The 20,527-nt window shown below is 46.1% G+C and overlaps 1 protein-coding gene across 2 annotated transcripts in view; it reads right to left on the bottom strand.

The window, feature by feature from the left end:
- Nucleotides 1–20,527, bottom strand: part of ACP1 (acid phosphatase 1) — a 44,645-nt gene that overhangs the window by 23,862 nt on the left and 256 nt on the right. For both annotated transcript variants that reach the window (XM_040427592.1, XM_040427591.1), the window contains exon 2: nucleotides 14,410–14,483. In XM_040427592.1, coding sequence (XP_040283526.1) covers nucleotides 14,410–14,483 — 74 coding nt within the window. The remainder of the gene's footprint in view (nucleotides 1–14,409; nucleotides 14,484–20,527) is intronic.

The following is a 20,527-nucleotide window of genomic DNA, read 5'->3' on the forward strand; positions in this document are numbered from 1 at the left end:
ATAAGGAAATAATGTGCCGCCTCTCATGACGTCTCGCCCACAAGGGCGGAACTAATTAAACAACCACTTCGTGTAATTAACTCAGCAATATGTAGAAAGACAAAGAAAACAAATAAAATCGGAGTAACCTGAGTAAATATATATCCAAATACCATATTGTCAGGTGTGGGATCCTTCAATGGACCGTAGATGTCTGAAAAAAGTATAAATATAATGAGATCCTAAGTCTTATGAATGAATAAATCACATATCAAATATGCATGATCTCATAGTCCCTATTTAGGCCCCTCGGATACAAAGTGTCCAACGTATGGATCCAGTAGGCCTCTGGACGTCGCAATAGCCTCTTAATGTCTCCACCACTTCCTTGGTCTTTTAATCTGTTCAAGTATCTGGAACCTAAGTAGAGCTATAGTATGTTTGCACTGATCAAAATGGGACGGGATGGGTAACATGAGATTTTTTTGTTCTAATTGTTGATTTATGTTTTCCCAAGCGATCCCTGATCGTTTGTGTCGTCTCCCCAATATATAACAGGCCACATGGACAGTTTATCAAATAGACCACATTAGTGGATTCACAAGTGAAAAAACCTTCTAAGGGGAATGGTCGTCCATTATGAGGATGATAAAAAGTGGGACCCCTAATTATGTGGGAGCACTGAAGGCAGTGCAAACATGGAAAAGTGCCCTTGCGCTGTGTTGTCAGAACTCTTTGTTTTAATGTTACTTTCGTACTCCCTAAATCGGCGTGCACAAGTCTATCTCTATAATTGGGGTTTCTTTTATTGCATATCAGAGATGGATTTTTGAATTCCTCAATCGAGGGGTATGCCTTCCCCAACAAATGCCAATACTTGTGTATGATATTATCAAACCTATAATTATAGGGCTAATCTAGATGGTTTTATGACCACGGTTTTGTCTAATTCTTTACTCGTTTACCTCAAAAATGAGGGAGGGTATCCCCTCTCCTCAAACCTACTAGTCATCTCTTTTATCCTAATTGTTTGTACATTCGGATCAGTAACAATTCGTTGCACTCTCTGAAATTGAGATTTTGGAATTGCCCTCTTTAGGGATGGTGGATGAAAACAGGAGAAGTGAAGAATGCTATTTCTGTCCGTTTCTTTTCTGAATAAATCAGTTGATAAATTGCCAACCTGGTCCTTAATTACTACTGTATCTAGAAAGCTCACCATATGATTATCACAAATTAATGTGAACTGCAACTCATCGTATACATGATTCAAATGGAAGGCCAATAGGGTCTCACGTGGCCCTGCCCATATGCCAAAAATGTCATCAATAAATCTTTTCCATACGAGGCTATTATTTAAATACCATTCGGTATTGTATACATAGGAATCCTCAAAACTTGACATATACGCATTTGCATAGGGCGGGGCCACGTTTGACCCCATCGCGGTCCCACGTCGCTGTAGATAGAGGTTACCTTCGAACATAGAATAGTTCTCATACAACACAAGATGTAAAAGCTGTAGAAAAAATTCTTGTTCATTTTTAGTGTATTGACTTCCATCCAATAAGGATCTCACTGCTTGTATACCCCTGATGTGGTCAATCGAGGTGTACAAGCTAACCACATCAATAGTTACCAGAAGGCTGTCTGGAGGGATGGATTCTAGTCCAGCAATTGTACTGAGAAAGTGTCGTGTGTCAGACAAAAAGGATTTAGTGTCCTTAATCAAGGGCGTTAATACCTTTTGCAGCACAATTGCTAGGGACGATAAAATGGAACTCACAGAGGCCACAATGGGCCGCCCTGGGGGATCAATTAGAGTCTTGTGCACTTTAGGAAGAATATAAAACACAGGGGTAATTGGTGCATGGTTAATCAGAAATGTATACATTTTCCCATCAATTACTCCCAAGGTCAAAAATTGGTGCACTGTTTTCACAATCTTTTCTTTTATCCGAAACACTGGGTCATTTTGGAATTGTTCATATGTATTCTAGTCAGAAAGCTGTGGCATAACCTCAGCCACATATTTATCTCTGTCCATCAGGACGATCGCGCCCCCTTTATCTGCCGGTTTCAGGATTATATTCTTATCCTCCATCAAAGATCTAATAGCCATTGTTTCTTGTAATGTTACATTTAGTGCAATTTTTAAATCACCCCTTTTGACGGAATCAACCTGGTTCTGTATCTCTTTATGCACCAACTGGACATAAGTTTCAATCGGATGGTATACTTCAGTAGGCATATATTGGCTTTTATTTTTAAGCCCCAGATCCACCAGACGTAAGCCACATGTGGATCTAAACCAGTTCTTCCATAAATTAAGATTAACCCCTTAAGGACCGGGCTCATTTTCACCTTAAGGACCAGGCCATTTTTTTTGCAAATCTGACCAGTGTCACTTTAAGTGCTCATAACTTTAAAATGCTTTGACTTACCCAGGCTGTTCTGAGATTGTTTTTTCGTCACATATTGTACTTTATGTCACTGCTAAAATTGGGTCAAAAAAGTTAATTTTTTTGCATTAAAAAAAAAATAAACAATTTACCAAAAAATTTGAAAAATTAGCAAATTTCAAAGTTTCAGTTTCTCTACTTCTGTAATACATAGTAATACCCCCAAAAATTGTGATGACTTTACATTCCCCATATGTCTACTTCATGTTTGTAGCATTTTGGGAATGTTACAAGGCTTAGAAGTTTAGAAGCAAATTTAGAAATTTTCTGACATTTTTATGGACCAGTTCAGGTTTGAAGTCATATTGTGAGGCTTAGATAATAGAAACCTCCCAAAAATGACCCCATTCTAGAAACTACACCCCTCAAGGTATTCAAAACTGTTTTTTCAAACTTTATTAACCCTTTAGGTCTTCCACAAGAGTTAATGGCAGATGGAGAAACAATTTTGAAATTTCTATTTTTTGGAAAGTTTTCCAATATAATCAATTTTTTCCAGGAGTAAAACAAGGGTTAACTGCCAAACAACACTCAAAATGGGTTGCCCTGATTCTGTAGTTTGCAAAAACACCCCATATGTGGTCGTAAACTACTATTTGGCTAAACAGCAGGACATAGAAAAAGGGGAACGCCATACGGTTTTTGGAAGGCAGATTTTGCCGGACTGGTTTATTTACACCATGTACCCTTTCAAGCCCCCTGATGCACCCCTAGAGTAGAAACTCCATAAAAGTGACCCCATCTAGGAAACTACAGGATAAGGTGGTTGTTGTTTTGGGACTATTTTTGGGGTAAATTTGATTTTTGGTTGCTCTATTTTACTCTTTTTTGAGGCAATGTAACAAAAAAATTAAATTCTAAAATTGTTTCTACATTCGCGATTTAGTTTTGTGGAACACCTAAAGGGTTAACATAGTTTGTAAAGTAACTTTTGAATACCTTGAGGGGTGTAGTTTCTTAGATGGGGTCACTTTTTTGGAGTTTCTAGTCTAGGCTACATCAGGGGGGGCTTCTAATGGGACATGGTGTAAAAAAAAAAAACTGTCCATCAAAATCTGCCTTCCAGAAACCGTATGGAGTTCCCTTCGTTCTATGCCCTGCCGTGCGGCTATATAGCCATTTACGACCACATATGGGGTGTTTCTGCAAACTACAGAATCGGGGCAATAAATATTTAGTTTTGTTTGGCTGTTAACCCTTGCTTTATTACCGGCAAAATGGATTCAAATTGAAATTTTGCCCAAAAATGGGTGTTTTGGCACAGTTTTTATTTTATATTTTTAACACCGTTCATCCGAGGCGTTTGGTCAAAAGTTATTTTTATAGCGACTACTTTTACGCACGCGACGATGCCCAATATGTATGGCTCTCAGACTTTGGAAACACTAAGCAGGCATCCTAAAACTGCGGCCCTCCAGATGTTGTAAAACTACAATTCCCACCATGCCCTGCTGATAGCTGTAGGTTGTCTGGGCATGCTGGGAGTTATAGTTTTACAACATCTGGAGGGCCACAGTTTGAGGATGCCTGCACTAAAACTAATATTTTTTGGGGAAAGAAAAATTGTTTCCGTGTCTCCAAAGTCTGAGAGCCATAGTGTTTTATGTTCTCTAGTGGTCTGTTGGGGATTATAAAAATTTAGTACTCCATGGAAGTGTGATACTCCCTGAAGCAATCGATAACGCAGAGGCCCGGATGATCGGGGCAAGTGTCGCACTGAGTGGTGGTGTCCTTCCGTATCCCCCTCCTGCGACACACTCTGCACTTTTTTTGGGTTCGTCCCTTCTTTCCAGTATGGGGGACCACACCTGGAAAGTGTTGGGAAGGGACGATCCGGGCGCCTCCAGTTCCCGATGTACTCTGGCCTGCTCTTGACCGGTCCGAAAAGATCAGGGCCTTGAGGACTGCCTCATAGAACTGGAGGAATGTCCCTCTGCTGCCAGCGCTTCGGCATAGTACAAAAGAGTTGTACATGGCAACCTGTACCAAGTAGACCGCAACTTTTTTGTACCATGCCCGTGTTTTGCGCATGGCGTTATATGGCGTGAGGACTTGATCAGAGAGATCAACTCCTCCCATATACCGATTGTAGTCGACGATACAATCGGGCTTGAGGACCGTTGCCGCGGTACCTCGCACAGGGACAGGGGTGGTGCCGTTACCGTGGATTGCGGACAGCATAAGGACATCCCTCTTGTCCTTATACCTGACCAGCAACAGGTTTCCACTGGTAAGGGCACGGGTCTCACCCCTGGGGATAGGTACCTGGAGGGGGTAGGCTGGGGGGCCGCGTTGATTTTTCCCACACGGTCCCACAAGCGAACATGGATCTGGCGGCAAGGGACCTGAACAAGGGAATGCTGGTAAAAAAGTTATCCACGTACAAGTGGTAACCATTATCCAGCAGTGGGTACATAAGGTCCCACACGAGTTTCCCGCTAACACCCTGAGTGGGGGGACATTCTGGGGGTTGAATACGGGAATCCCGCCCCTCGTACACACGAAATTTGTAAGTGTACCCTGAGGTACTCTCACAAATTTTGTATAGCTTCACGCCATACCTCGCCCGCTTTGTGGGAATGTATTGGCGGAAACTGAGTCTCCCCTTGAACGCAACGAGAGACTCATCAACTGCGACCTAGCTTCCAGGTACGTAGGCCTCCATGAATTTGGCCCCAAAGTGATCGATGACCGGCCGTATCTTATACAGCCGGTCATAGGCAGGATCACCTCGGGGTGGACATGCTGCATTATCGGAATAATGCAGACATTTCCGGATGGCCTCAAACCGTGTACGTGTCATGACCATACTGTACAGTGGGGTCTGGTATAGGACGTCCACACTCCAGTATTGCCTGACACTGGGTTTTTGAACTAGACCCATATGCAGCACGATGCCCCAAAATGTCCTCATTTCGGCTGCATTGACCGGCGTCCAGCCACCGGGTCTAGCCAAAACTGAGCCTGGGTTTTGAGCGACGAACTGTTGGGCGTACAGATTCGTCTGCTCCACCATCAAATTCACCAGTGGGTTACCAAAAAAAAACAACTAAAATAGTCTATTTCAGTAAACCCCACTGTGGGAATCTTGATTCCAGGATTGCCAGCAAAATCCGGAATCTCAGGCTCAAAGTCCACTGGGGGAAACCAACTAAGTTCATCGGCAGGGGGCTCCGGTGGACTTATTTGGTGGGCCGGGAAACCAGTACGAACCCCAGGGCGGCTCGTACTAGGGTGGGCCACAGGATCCCTAGCATGTGGGGCCCCTGGCTCCGCCTGGCGGCGTCTCCGCCGCCTTGGTGGCTCATCGTCATCTGATGATGATGAGGAGGATGCGGATGATGAAAGGAATGTGGGGTCATCCTCACTGGGGCTCTCAGAGTCGGAGGCAATCTGGGCGTATGCCTCCTCAGCCGAGAACATCCGGCGGGCCATGGGTGTGTGTGTAAACCTTTATTGTGTGTGTGTGTGTGTGTGTGTGTGTGTGTGTGTGTGTGTGTGTGTGTGTGTGTGTGTGTGTGTGGGCAACGGGTGTTCGCGTACTAAAAAAGGCAAAAAAAAAAAAAAGGGCAAGTGTTAGGAAAAAAAAAAATAAAAAAAAAAGTTAAAACTTGCTGATCAGCGGTACAACGCTGATCAGCGGTCGGTGGGGTGGTGGGGCGGGTGATGCGCTAACAGTGGACGGACGCTAAAAAGTGCCGGCCAGTCAGCGCACGCAGGGGGGGTCTGGGTTAGGGTTAGATGGAAGTTTGGAATAAAAGTACTTTTTCTTTTTTTCTAACTTACTTTTCCCTTCTTTCCCTGCCTAACGGTGCCTCTCCCTCACTGACCCTAACCTACCTGGGTGGCGATGGGTGCAGGAGGGTGATGTATGCCGATTAGAGTGACGCAGGAGCTGGTGCTGGACGATGCTGCATGGTCAGGGTGCTGGACAGGAAGAAGAGGGGAGAGAGGAGCGCAGGAAGTTTGAATCTCGCGCCTCTCTCCCCTGCACCAATCAGCACCCTGGACAGCAGGCATCAGCACCAGGGCCAGCACCGCCTCTCCAAATCCTCGGACTGCGATAGGTGGTGAATAATTACGCCACCGATCGCAGTCTTTTTCCGGTTCATCGGGTCACAGGACACCCGAATGGACCGGAAACGCAGAAAACCGCAGGTCTGAATTGACCTGCGGTTTTCTGCGATCGCCGATACAGGGGGTCAAATGACCCCCCCCCCCCCCCCCTGCGTTGTTACGGGATGCCGGCTGAATGATTTCAGCCGGCGTCCCGATTAACCCCCGCGGCGCCGGAATTCCGATTTTAAGTCAGGACGTACCGGTACGTCCTTGGTCCTTAAGGGGTTAAAAGGTACATTTTGCTGCATCGGGCGAACATTCGCAAGATGGGGATGTGACAGAGGGGGGCCACTGTGGCTTACGTCTGGATCTGGGGCTTAAAAATAAAAGCAAATATATGCCTCCTGAAGTATACCATCCGATTGAAACTTATGTCCAGTTGGTGCATAAAGAGATACAGAACCAGGTTGATTCCGTCAAATGGGGCGATTAAAAAATTGCACTAAATGGAACATTACAAGATAAAATGGCTATTAGATCTTTGATGGAGGATAAGAATATAATCCTGAAACCGGCAGATAAAGGGGGCGCGATCGTCCTGATGGACAGAGATAAATATGTGGCTGAGGTTATGCCACAGCTTTCTGACTAGAATACATATGAACAATTCCAAAATGACCCAGTGTTTCGGATAAAAGAAAAGATTGTGAAAACAGTGCACCAATTTTTGACCTTGGGAGTAATTGATGGGAAAATGTATACATTTCTGATTAACCATGCACCAATTACCCCTGTGTTTTATATTCTTCCTAAAGTGCACAAGACTCTAATTGATCCCCCAGGGCGGCCCATTGTGGCCTCTGTGAGTTCCATTTTATCGTCCCTAGCAATTGTGCTGCAAAAGGTATTAACGCCCTTGATTAAGGACACTAAATCCTTTTTGTCTGACACACAACACTTTCTCAGTACAATTGCTGGACTAGAATCCATCCCTCCAGACAGCCTTCTGGTAACTATTGATGTGGTTAGCTTGTACACCTCGATTGACCACATCAGGGGTATACAAGCAGTGAGATCCTTATTGGATGGAAGTCAATACACTAAAAATGAACAAGAATTTTTTCTACAGCTTTTACATCTTGTGTTGTATGAGAACTATTCTATGTTCGAAGGTAACCTCTATCTACAGCGACGTGGGACCGCGATGGGGTCAAACGTGGCCCCGCCCTATGCAAATGCGTATATGTCAAGTTTTGAGGATTCCTATGTATACAATACCGAATGGTATCTAAATAATAGCCTCGTATGGAAAAGATTTATTGATGACATTTTTGGCATATGGGCAGGGCCACGTGAGACCCTATTGGCCTTCCTTGACCATTTGAATCATGTATACGATGAGTTGCAGTTCACATTAATTTGTGATAATCATATGGTGAGCTTTCTAGATACAGTAGTAATTAAGGACCAGGTTGGCAATTTATCAACTAATTTATTCAGAAAAGAAACGGACAGAAATAGCATTCTTCACTTCTCCTGTTTTCATCCACCATCCCTAAAGAGGGCAATTCCAAAATCTCAATTTCAGAGAGTGCAACGAATTGTTACTGATCCGAATGTACAAACAATTAAGATAAAAGAGATGACTAGTAGGTTTGAGGAGAGGGGATACCCTCTAGGGATCGACCGATATTGATTTTTTAGGGCCGATACAGATACCGATAATTTGTGAACTTTCAGGCCGATAGCCGATAATTTATACCGATATTCTGGGAATTTTCATTTTTGAAAAAAAATAATAATTCCTACACAAATCTGCTGAAAATTAATATGTTTATTGTTAATGTGTATTTTTTTTGTTTACTGTTAATGTGTATTTTTTTTTTTTCACTAACTTTTAGCCCCCTTAGGGATTAGAACCTTTGTCCTATTCACCCTGATAGAGCTCTATCAGGGTGAATAGGATCTCACACTGTCCCTGCTGCTCTGTGCATAGTGCACACAGCAGCAGGGAGCTGAACATGGCAGCCAGGGCTTCAATAGCGTCCTGGCTGCCATGGTAACCGATCGGAGCCCCAGGCTTACACTGCTGGGGCTCCGATCGGAGGAGCAGGGGAGAGGGGACCCTGTGGCCACTGCCACCAATGAGTAATACTGGGTGGGGGGCGCACTGCGCCACCAATGTTTTTACTATTGGCTGGGATTGGGGTGGGGGGCGCACTGCGCCACCAATGATTAATACTGGGGGGCTTGGGGGGGGGGGCGCACTGCGCCACCAATGAAGATAAGTCTCTCAATCATTCATATACAGGAGGCGGGAGCTGGCTGCAGAATCACATAGCCGGCTCCCGACCTCTATGAGCGGTAGCTGCGATCCGCGGCACCTGAGGAGTTAACTACCGCGGATCGCAGCTACCGCTCATAGAGGTCGGGAGCCGGCTATGTGATTCTGCAGCCAGCTCCCGCCTCCTGTATATGAATGAATGGCTTATCTTCATTGGTGGCGCAGCGGCCACAGCCCCTCCCCTCCTCTTGTCTTCTCTTCTGTCATTGGCGGCAGCAGCAGCACAGGGGGAGGAGACACTGCTTCCTTCTCCCCTGTGCTGCGGAGGGAACACAGAACGCGCTGAGAGCAGCGCGTTCTGTGTTCCCAATACGTTATCGGTATATCGGCAAAATAGATGCCGATACCGATAACGTTCAAAAACCTCAATATCGGCCAAACCGATAATCGGTCGATCCCTAATACCCTCCCTCAATTTTGAGGTAAACGAGTAAAGAATTAGACAAAACCGTGGTCATAAAACCATCTAGATTAGCATTTGTGCACAAGTATCATCCCTATAATTATAGGTTTGATAATATCATACACAAGTATTGGCATTTGTTGGGGAAGGCATACCCCTCGATTGAGGAATTCAAAAATCCATCTCTGATATGCAATAAAAGAAACCCCAATTATAGAGATAGACTTGTGCACGCCGATTTAGGGAGTACGAAAGTAACATTAAAACAAAGAGTTCTGACAACACAGCGCAAGGGCACTTTTCCATGTTTGCACTGCCTTCAGTGCTCCCACATAATTAGGGGTCCCACTTTTTATCACCCTCATAATGGACGACCATTCCCCATAGGTTTTTTCACTTGTGAATCCACTAATGTGGTCTATTTGATAAACTGTCCATGTGGCCTGTTATATATTGGGGAGACGACACAAACGATCAGGGATCGCATTGGAAAACATAAATCAACAATTAGAACAAAAAATCTCATGTTACCCATCCCGTCCAATTTTGATCAGTACAAACATACTATAGCTCTACTTAGGTTCCAGATACTTGAACAGATTAAAAGACCAAGGAAGTGGTGGAGACATTAAGAGGCTATTGCGACGTCCAGAGGCCTACTGGATCCATACGTTGGACACTTTGTATCCGAGGGGCCTAAATAGGGACTATGAGATCATGCATATTTGATATGTGATTTATTTATTCATTCATAAGACTTAGGATCTCATTATATTTATACTTTTTTCAGACATCTACGGTCCATTGAAGGATCCCACACCTGACAATATGGTATTTGGATATATATTTACTCAGGTTACTCCGATTCATTTGTTTTCTTTGTCTTTCTACATATTGCTGAGTTAATTACATGAAGTGGTTGTTTAATTAGTTCCGCCCTTTTGTGGGCGAGACGTCATGAGAGGCGGCACATTATTTCCTTATATATACCTGTATTTGTTGAGCATATTCTCACCTGTTGATGAAGGCATGCTTGCCGAAACGCGTCCTGGGTGTAGGACACATCGATTTGATGCAATAAAAAAACATCATACTATCAAGACACGACTGCTGGGATTTCTTCTATAATATCATCCTTTTTTTGGCGGATCCGCAATTTGCGGACCGCAAAACACATACGGTCGTGTGCATGTAGCCTAACTCACACTTTCATGTTTAAAGAGTAACTAAGCCTTTGCATCAACTTTAAATGATGTCCCTAATGCCCTTAGGGAAAAAAAAAAAAAAAAAAAATTCTCATATACTTTATTTATTAAATTTTTTTATTTTTATTAGACTTTTTCCTCCCTAAAGCGCACCATTCACAGTGTACAGAAAACTGTGCGGAGTGTGAAATTTATGAATGGGCTGCAGCAGCGCTGTGAGTACAGGCATGAGCGTACTTTGCTGCTCCTGCCCATGCTCCCCGGAGGGTTACTAACTCCTGGCATAGCACATGTACTAAGCCAGGATTAGCGGAGTGGGCTCCTGCCTGTGCCTGCTCCGCTAAGCTAAGAGCTGACATGCAGAAGCAGGAGACGAGTGTCTAGCACTTAAGCAAACGAGGGTGCATTCAGGATAGCCGAGAAAGAGGTCATAAAAGGTGATTCGTGTGAGTGCCGCCATCTTGTGCCCCATGAATGAGGTCTATATATGGGCAGTGGGTTTGGGATACATTTAGTAATATTTTTAGAAAGTGGCCATCCCTTTTACATTTAGAAATAGGCACGGGGAAAGTGATGTCCAAGTTAATTTTTGGAGCAGACAAGTGCTGCATTTCATGCCAACACATACTTAGTCTAAACTGAAGCCAAGTTTTGACAACATTCTGGCACAAAGGGGCTGTTGCCCCGGTGCCCTGCGTCAATTGACATCCATGCGCCAAACTAATAAATCAAACATATTTAAAGCGAACCTTTCACCTCATTTTCACCTTATAAACTAGCAACAGTACCTTATAGATTATCTTGTGTGTGTTGTTATCCATGTTAGTGCCGCTTTCCTGGGCTCTTTATACTTCAAAAAATCGTCTTATAAACTTCACATTCTGTGCTCCAACAGTCATGCAACCAGTCAAGGGGGTAGCCCTTCCATCTCCTTTGGCCGTACCGCCCCTGCTCTAACCCCTCCTCTATGCTCCTTAACTGACAGCCGGCTCAGTCGCCGGGACGGCGCTTCTGAAACCTGCGCATGCGCCGTCCTCCTGATTCGCCGCGCGATCCCGTGTTTCTTGCTGACAAAAGCGCGATCATGTAAGAGAATCGCGCATGCGCATTACGCAATGCCGGCCTGTCTCCTCTCCCTCCCTAATGTGCGCGCGCTCCACTATCTTCATGCTCAAAGTGCCCCACGTGATCACTGTAGACTTGCCGCACATTAGGGAGGGAGAGCAGACAGGAGAGCAGACAGGCCGGCATTGCGTAATGCGCATGCGCGATTCTCTTACATGATCGCGCTTTTGTCAGCAAGAAACACGGGATCGCGCGGCGAATCAGGAGGACGGCGCATGCGCAGGTTTCAGAAGCGCCGTCCCGGCGACTGAGCCGGCTGTCAGTTAAGGAGCATAGAGGAGGGGTTAGGGCAGGGGCGGTACGGCCAAAGGAGATGGAGGGGCTACCCCCTTGACTGGTTGCATGACTGTTGGAGCACAGAATGTGAAGTTTATAAGACGATTTTTTGAAGTATAAAGAGCCCAGGAAAGCGGCACTAACATGGATAACAACACACTCAAGATAATCTATAAGGTACTGTTGCTAGTTTATAAGGTGAAAGGTTCGCTTTAAGTCCAGCTTGTCACAAGCAAAGCGAGTGCAGAGTGAGGAAGACACTAGACACAAGGGGTTACATGTTCTTGTAGCAGCTGCGCAGCATGCAGAACGCAGGAGGGTGCAAGAGACGAGATGTCTGCAGTTTCCTGTGCGGCAGGGCGGTGCAGAGACAGCATGCCAGCATCGAGACCCCTTTATCCTGACCGTCGTACCTCACTCACCTGAAACATCCTAACACCCTCCCTATCTAAATCCTTCTAGTCAACTACATCATTTTAAGTTAGGCTACTTTCACACTCGCGTTTTGTGCGGATCCGTCATGGACGGATCTGTTCAGATAATACAACTGTCTGCATCCATTCAGAACGGATCCGTTTGTATTATCTGTAACATAGCCAAGAGGGATCCGCTTTGAACACCATTGAAAGTCAATGAAGGACGGATCCGTTTTCTATTGTGCCAGTGAAAACTGATCCGTCCTGGCACACAATGCAAGTCAATGGGGACGGATCAGTTTGGCTCAGTTTCATCAGGCGGACACCAAAACGCTGCAGGCGGTGTTTTGCTGTCAGTCTCCAAAGCGGAATGGAGACGGAACGGAGGCAAACTGATGCCTTCTGAGCGGATCCTTATCCATTCAGAACGCATTACAATGCAAACTGATCCGTTTTGGAGCGCTTGTCAGAGCCCTGAACGGATCTCAAACGGAAAGCCAAAACGCCAGTGTGAAAGTAGTCTTAGGCCGAGTTCACACGAACGTGTGTGACCCGTGCCTGTGCTGCGGCCCGTAAATAGCGGGCCGCAATGCACGATCGCCGGCCGTAGGTCAGCCATGGGTCCGCGATCCGGCCGTTCCGCAAAAAGATAGGACTTGTTCTATCTTTTAGCGGAACGGAAGTACGGGACGTAACCCCACGGAGGCACTGCGTAGTGCTTCCGAGGGGTCCCGTCCCGTGCGGCCGTTCCGCGATTCCGGATTTGCGGACCCATTGAAGTGAATGGGTCCACATCCGTGATGCGGAATTCACACGGAACTGTGGCCGTGTATTGCGGCCCGCGATTTGCGGGCTGAAATACGGCCACGGATCACACACGTGTGAACTTAGCCTTAAAAGGGGCTTTCCGAGATCGTATACTGAGGACAGGTCATCAGCATTAAGATTGGTGAGGGTCAAACACCCGATACACGCGCAGATCATCTGTTTGAGAAGACACGCAGCCTTCTCTCTGTTTTCCCTAGGCCAGTGACATCACATTCATCAGTCACGTGGCCAAGGAGCAGCTCAACCAGATAGAAGTGAACAGAGCGCGATACCAAGGACAGCTGCTGTACATTGTACAGCAGGGATGCTCAACCTGCGGCCCTCCAAAAAGGCTGCGGCGCTCACAGGAGTGCCAGTACCTTCTCAAACAGCTGATCGGGGGGGTCCCAGGTTACAGACACCCATCAATCAGATACTAGTGACCTATCCAGTTCTAAAGGGCTTATCCAATATCATAAACAACCCCCCCATGTGCCGGGCCCCTCAGAGGGAATATATTCACCCCACGGCGCTCCTGGTCCCTGCACCGCTGCTGCTTCTCCCTGTACAATTGTGGTTACTGAGTTATCAGCACCCTACAGAGGAGTCTTCTAACAAGCAGCGGGGAACACAGCGGCGAGCAGTGCAGACAAGTCTGCGCGGCATTCGAGATTCATGGTGGCTTATTAGGACATCCCAAAAAGTGTCTTAAGTTAGGGAAACTAAAGTGGTTCTAAACTACAGGTTTACATGGATGATGATATTCCATGAGATCGGACCATTGGTGGAACATTTCTGGTCCTTTAGAAAAGTAAACTTTTCAGCAGAGACTTTCTGCAGGATAAGGGTGCCTAGGGGACTGTGCACAGGGCTTTGTCTGCTGGGATAAATTGAGACATCAGAAACAAAAATATAAAAAAATTCAAGAAAACAAATGCATGAATATTAAAGGAGGCGCTGCTCTCATGAATAGAGTCCGCTTTATTATGTGATCGGAGGTTTGTTCTGGAGTCCTGATATTCATGAGCTCCCGACTGACGATTGGCAGTTTTCCTCCTCAAAACTGCTGACAGCACTGCAAAGGCGACGGGGAAACAGTCATGAAGGTGGAATGACTAAGAAGTTCAAATTTGAATCCTCCTAGCATTACGATGTAGATGGTGCCATGGCGCTCAGGGCCCTGGGCTCTCCTGCTGCAGGTATGCTTTCACTGCTCCCATTATCTACAAAGCGCTGTCACCAGTTCTGAGGGGTCCAAACTGCTGAAAGACCCCCTTTAACTGGGATCTGTCAACTCTCCTGAGAATTTTTCCACAATCACATCAATTCTTACCTGGTGCGATACTCCCTCATCCTGTACCAGCTTTCTAAATACGGCTTCCGCTATCGGAGAGCGGCATATGTTTCCTGCAAGAGTCAATTAGCAAATTAAGGGACTGCAACTCAATTTCACAATTTCTAACTTTTTGCTATACAGGCATTATCAAATATGTCTGTCTGTAGGCCGAGACTGAACAGACCACAGATCACTGCCCCCCTTACAGCAGGGGGGCCACACTGTCAGACTGAACCAATCCCAAGGGCCGAAAATACAACTTCAAGGGGTATTACCGAATTAAATACTGTATTTATGGCATATATTGAATATGCAGTATGTACCATAAATGTCTGGTTACACTTCCAGGACTTCCATACGTCGGTTACCGAATCATTTCTGCAACAAGCACCTACCGTATACTTCTGACTGCCCCGTTAGGAGGAATCAGGACAAAGGAAGACATTTCTGCAACAGATCTGCCGCGTGTGAATATACCGTGCGCCAAATCTGCCACAGAGGCCATCTTACTTTTAGGGCAACCTGTTACCTTTTTTTCCCCCTAAGAGTATTCTGATCAAACACATACATAGTATATGTCATGAATGTGAGGGGGGCATAACTCTGGGACCCCATGTATCGGAGTGAAAGGAAGGGGGGGGGGAAACATGGCCGGTAATTTGAAGTCCACGAAAAACATAAGAGACGACGTCAACATCACAATTCAAATCTATTGGGCAGAACACAATCATACAAAAAAGTGGTTAACATTATCCCCTATTCACAGATCGTTGGGGGTCCTACCACTGGGACCACCATCCCGGACACAAGAGCCCCGTATCCACTACGCCCCCCCTGAAATGACCGGAGTGGTCGGTCGCACATTAATTGCTGTGACCATTCTGGAGATAGCACAGTGCTGGGTCGTCTCTGGAAGGCCTCATGAACACAACCGTATGTTTTGCGGTCCGCAAAAAAAAAAAGGATGACGTTCCGTATGGCATCCGTTTTTTTTGCGGATCCATTGTAATAATGCCTATCCTTGTCCGCAAACTAGAAAAAAATAGGACATGCACTATTTTTTTTGCGGGGCTACGGAACAGACAAACTGATGCGGACAGCACATATTGTGCTGTCCGCATTTTTTTGCGGACCCATTGAAGTGAATGGGTCCGCATCCTATCCGCAAAAAAAAAAAAAACAGAACGGACACGGAAACAAACAACGTTCGTGTGCATGAGGCCGAACTCCTATAAAATGAATGGAGCAGCCACACTATTCGTTTCAGGGTAAGGCAGGGGGCACGGGCCCCCGTGTTCGTGATTGGTGGGGGTCCCAGTGGTAGGATCACCATCAATCTGATATTCTGGGGATAGCGCTAACCAACCGGAATACCCATTTAACCACTTTTGTATGATTGTGTTCTGCCCAGTCGACATGAATCGCGATATTGAGGTCATCTTAGGGCTGGGCGATATATTGCGATATTATTTGAATTATGTGTGAGATAGAGATATATATATCTCTGTTTTTAATCAGAGTAAGAATGGAGCTGGACCCTCCGTGTTAGAGTAGGTCCCACCTGATAAGAAGCGACCTTGTCGTCTGGTAGGTGGGCCCGACATATTTTTGATCAATAATATGCGCTAAGAGCTTCTTCACTGCTTTGCAGTAAATTATAGCGTCATGCATTTGACCCCGTTCACATATTCACCTGTTCGCTCAGTCTTAGCGCATTTAGTGGTGTGCTGCTACTTTATTTGCCCAACCGCCGCCCCCCCTACCGGGTAGATACGGGCCCCTGCTAATATACTTGCCTTTCCTGCAGGGTGCGCGTCAGGCCCTGGCCAGTGCAGAGTCGGGAGACCACGGAGCGGTGAGTGAGAAGCTTCTTCAAGCCACTACCGCTCCATGGTCATCTATCGCGATATAGACAATCTATATCACTGCCCACTCCTAGGTCATCTCATGTTTTTCACGGAATTCAAAATAATTCTAAATTATTGCATCATTTTCGCATTTGCTAAAAATTGTCAACAGTTTTTCCTCTACAGCAATCACTGTCAGTCTCTGCACACAGAATCCCCCTGGGCGCTGCTCTGACGGCTCGCTCTGTAACCCTTGTCTCTGTATTCCTGACAGCTCCTAAACGCTCTTCACTAAAGTTTGAAAGTAATTTAGCTATAACGAGGATATATGAGCTGTCAGGAGTTCAGGGATAAGAGCAACAGAGGAGCTCCGTGGCGGATTCAGTGTGAAAAAGAGTGCAACAGTCTGTAGATGCTCTGACCGTGAAAGATCTAGAGGAAAAACTGTCGACAATTTTTAACAAAAGACCAAAAAAAATAATATTAATGCAGTAATAAAAATGTCCCCAAATGTGAATATAGCCTTTAAAGAGAACCTGTCACATTGAACATGGTGATAGACGTGCAGGCAGCATGCTATAGATGCAGCAAAAATGTCCAAAGGGATCCAGCGAGTAAGGCTACTTTCACATTTGCGTTTGGTGTGGATCTGTCATGGATCTGCACAGACGGATCCGTTTGTATTATCTGTAACATAGCCAAGACAGATCCGTCTTGAACACCATTGAAAGTCAATGGGGGACGGATCCGTTTTCGATTCTGCCAGATTGTGTCAGTGAAAACGGATCCGTCCCCATTGACTTACATTGTGTGTCAGGACGGATCCGTTTGGCTCAGTTTCGTCAGACGGACAGCAAAACGCTGCAAGCAGTGTCCGCCTCCAAAGCGGAATGGAGATGGAACGGGGGCAAACTGATGCATTCTGAGTAGGGTTGTTGCGGGTATCGAAATTTCGATACCCAATCGATACTTTTGTCCCGGTATCGATACGATACCGGGATTTCCGTTTTTTTCGATACTGGGCTGCGCTGCTGCGCAGTCTAGTATCTCTGAACATGAGCGCGCTGCTATCGGCGCGCTCATGTTCTCTCTCAGCAGCACGGGGAGAAGGAAGCTGTCCTCCCTCCCCCTGTGCTGCTGCCGCTGCCACCAATGAGAAGAGAGGGGCGGAGGAGGGGCGGCAATGAGAAGAGAGGGGGTGGAGGAGGGGCGGCAATGAGAAGAGAGGGGCGGAGGAGGGGCGGAGGAGGGGCGGGCGCACTGCGCCACCAATGATAGGATTACTATCGGAGCGATGGGAGGAGACATCATCTTCACTAGTGGGCGTTCCTTTTCCCTGCGCTGCGATTGGACAGCGCTACAGCCAGGGAGAAGGAACGCCCACTAGTGAAGCTGATGTCTCCTCCCATCGCTCCGATAGTAATCAGCAGCATGTGGAGCAGGAGAGGAGACAGTAATGGGGCACTGCGGGCGAACGGAGCGGCGCCCAGGACTAAATGGTGAGTGCTGAGACATCGCTGGGCGCCGCTCTGTGTGGCCTAATAGTGAAAGTCTGGACTCATATACAGTAGTCAGTCTTTAACACATACAGGAGGCGGGTGCCGGCAGCAGAATCGCATTGCCGGCACCCTGCCCCTGACAGGGAGCTGCGATCAGCGGCAGTGATCTGCTAGTACCCGCCTCCTGTATAAAAGGGGTAAAATCATTGGTGGTGCAGTGTGCCCCCCCCCTCAATCCCCCCATCCCATTAAAATCATTGGTGGCACAGTGCGCCGGCCCCTCTCAACCCTCCAGTATTAAAATCATTGGTGGCAGTGGCCACAGGGACCTCTCCACTCCCCCTCATTGGTGGTGCAGTGGCAGCTTCTGATCGGAGCCCCAGCTGTGTAAGCCTGGGGCTCCGATCGGTTACCATGGCAGCCAGGACGCTACAGAAGCCCTGGTTGCCATGGTAACATCCCTGATGCTGTGTGCACAAAGCACAGAGCAGCAGGGACAGTGTGGAGTCCTATTCACCCTGATAGAGATCTATCAGGGTGAATAGGAAAAGGGATGAAAGATCCCAGGTTCTAGCCCCTAAGGGGGGAAATAGTTATTAAATAAAAAGTGAAAAAAAAAAAACCACTAAAATATGAAGTATAAATCACCCCCCTTTTCCCAATTTCACATATAAAATATATAAATAAACATATTACATCGCCACGTCAGAAAAGTCCAAACTATTAAAATATAAAAAAAAAATCTAGGTGGTGAATGCCGGAACAGAAAAAATAAAATAAAAACTGCGCGATTCGCCATTTTTAAAAATGAGGAATGCACGTGGCTTTTTTTGTTTATTTTTTTCGCGTGGTATCGAATGGTATCGAGTATCGCAATACTTTTTCATGGTATCGAAACCGAATCAAAAATTTGGTATCGCAACAACTCTAATTCTGAGCGGATCCTTATCCATTCAGAATGCATTAAGGGCAAAACGGATCCGTTTCAGACCGCCTGCGAGAGCCCTGAACGGATCTCACGAACGGAAAGCCAAAACGCCAATGTGAAAGTAGCCTAAAATCAATGATTCTTTATTTCTTCATAAAAAAAATACATTTTTCAAACAAGTACAAAAAAATTATTATTGGAGAGAGAAGCTTTCTGGATTTTTACCTTAAACACAGCTCACCCTCATGGAATGAATTATCATACAGATATTTTATTACATTATTAATATAGGATTGATTCTCATTCCTGCATTATTGTACATCGTGTCATTATATTATTTACTCAGATTTTTTAGTGCAAGTCAGTCTTCAGCCACAGGCATGTACATCAAGAGTTAAAGGGGTTCTGCAGTTTGTTTAAACTGATGATCTATCCTCTGGATAGATCGTCAGCATCTGATAGGTGGGGGTCCGACACCCGGGACCCCCGCCGATCAGCTGTTTGAGAAGGCAGCGGCGCTGGAAGTAGCGCCGCAGCCTTCTCGCTGTTTACCGCTGGCCCAGTGACGTCACGACTAGTATCAACTTGCCTGGGCGCGGCTAAGCTCTGTTCACTTGAATGGAGCTTAGCCCCGCCCTCAAGATACTAGTCGTGACGTCACTGGGCCTGCGGTAAACAGCGAGAAGGCCGCGGCGCTGCTGGTTGCTAATAGGTCTATAACTAAGGGTACTTTCACACTTGCGTTGTTGGATTCCAGCATTCTGTATGCAAACGGATACCATTTGTCAGACGGATCTGGATGCAGATCCGTCTGACAAACGCATTGCAATACCAGATCCGTCTCTCCAGTTGTCATACGGAAAAACGGATCCGGTATTTATCTTTTCCACATTTTTAAAGGTCTGCACATGCGTAGACCGCAAAACCGGATCTGTTTTTCCGGAACACTTGGTACCGGATACAGCATTAATACATTCCAATGGAAATGAATGCCGGTTCCAGCAATTGTTCTGGAATTTTGGCGTGCTGCAGTATTTTCTCCGGGACTGAACTGAAGACATCCTGAACGGATTACTCTCCATTCAGAATGCATTAGGATAAAACTGATCAGTTCTTTTCCGGTATAGAGCTCCTAGGACAGAACTCAATGCCGGAAAAGAATAACGCTAGTGTGAAAGTACCCTAAGACCCCCGGAGATTCACTGTCTGGTTCAGACTCCAATCCCCCTGGCACAATATCTGCCTCCATGCCTGTGATGGCTCACCTCCGGCACTCCACCTGTGGTAAAACTACAACTCCCAAGATGCACACTTGCTTCGCTTGTTCTCAGAACTCTATAGAAATGAATGGAGCATGCTGGGAGTTGTAGTTTCACCATAGCTAGAGTGTCTCTATGGCGTCCGACCCCGTGATGTGGAGAAGATCCTGTCGACTTCGGTCATCAGGGCCTTCGGCATAATCGGTGACTCCCTGACGCGGCGAGAGATTTCACTAAGGAGAACCCCTTTAATATCTTTATAGAAGGACGGGGACTCCACCGCCATCTCATGGAGCAGGGGGAGTAAAAAGCTCCAGAAGAAGGCACATGGATAGAAAGAAAACGAGAAGCCATACTATCCAATCCTATCACTATGTCCACGTGTTTGGCATATCTGTCTCTAGGAAAGCTGGGTGACAATAACCCTGGATCAGCACCCGGCTTAGTGCAGTAAGGGAAGAGCAGAATGACCACCAGATCTGCTAATCTCTGGTCTGGAAAATCGTCAACTAAAGGCAGGCACACTGGTAGTCACCCAGCTTTCCCACAGCCAGATATAATGAAAAAATGATGGAAGGGCAG

This window comes from Bufo bufo, chromosome 4 (assembly GCF_905171765.1).
Source record: "Bufo bufo chromosome 4, aBufBuf1.1, whole genome shotgun sequence".
NCBI lineage: Eukaryota > Metazoa > Chordata > Amphibia > Anura > Bufonidae > Bufo > Bufo bufo.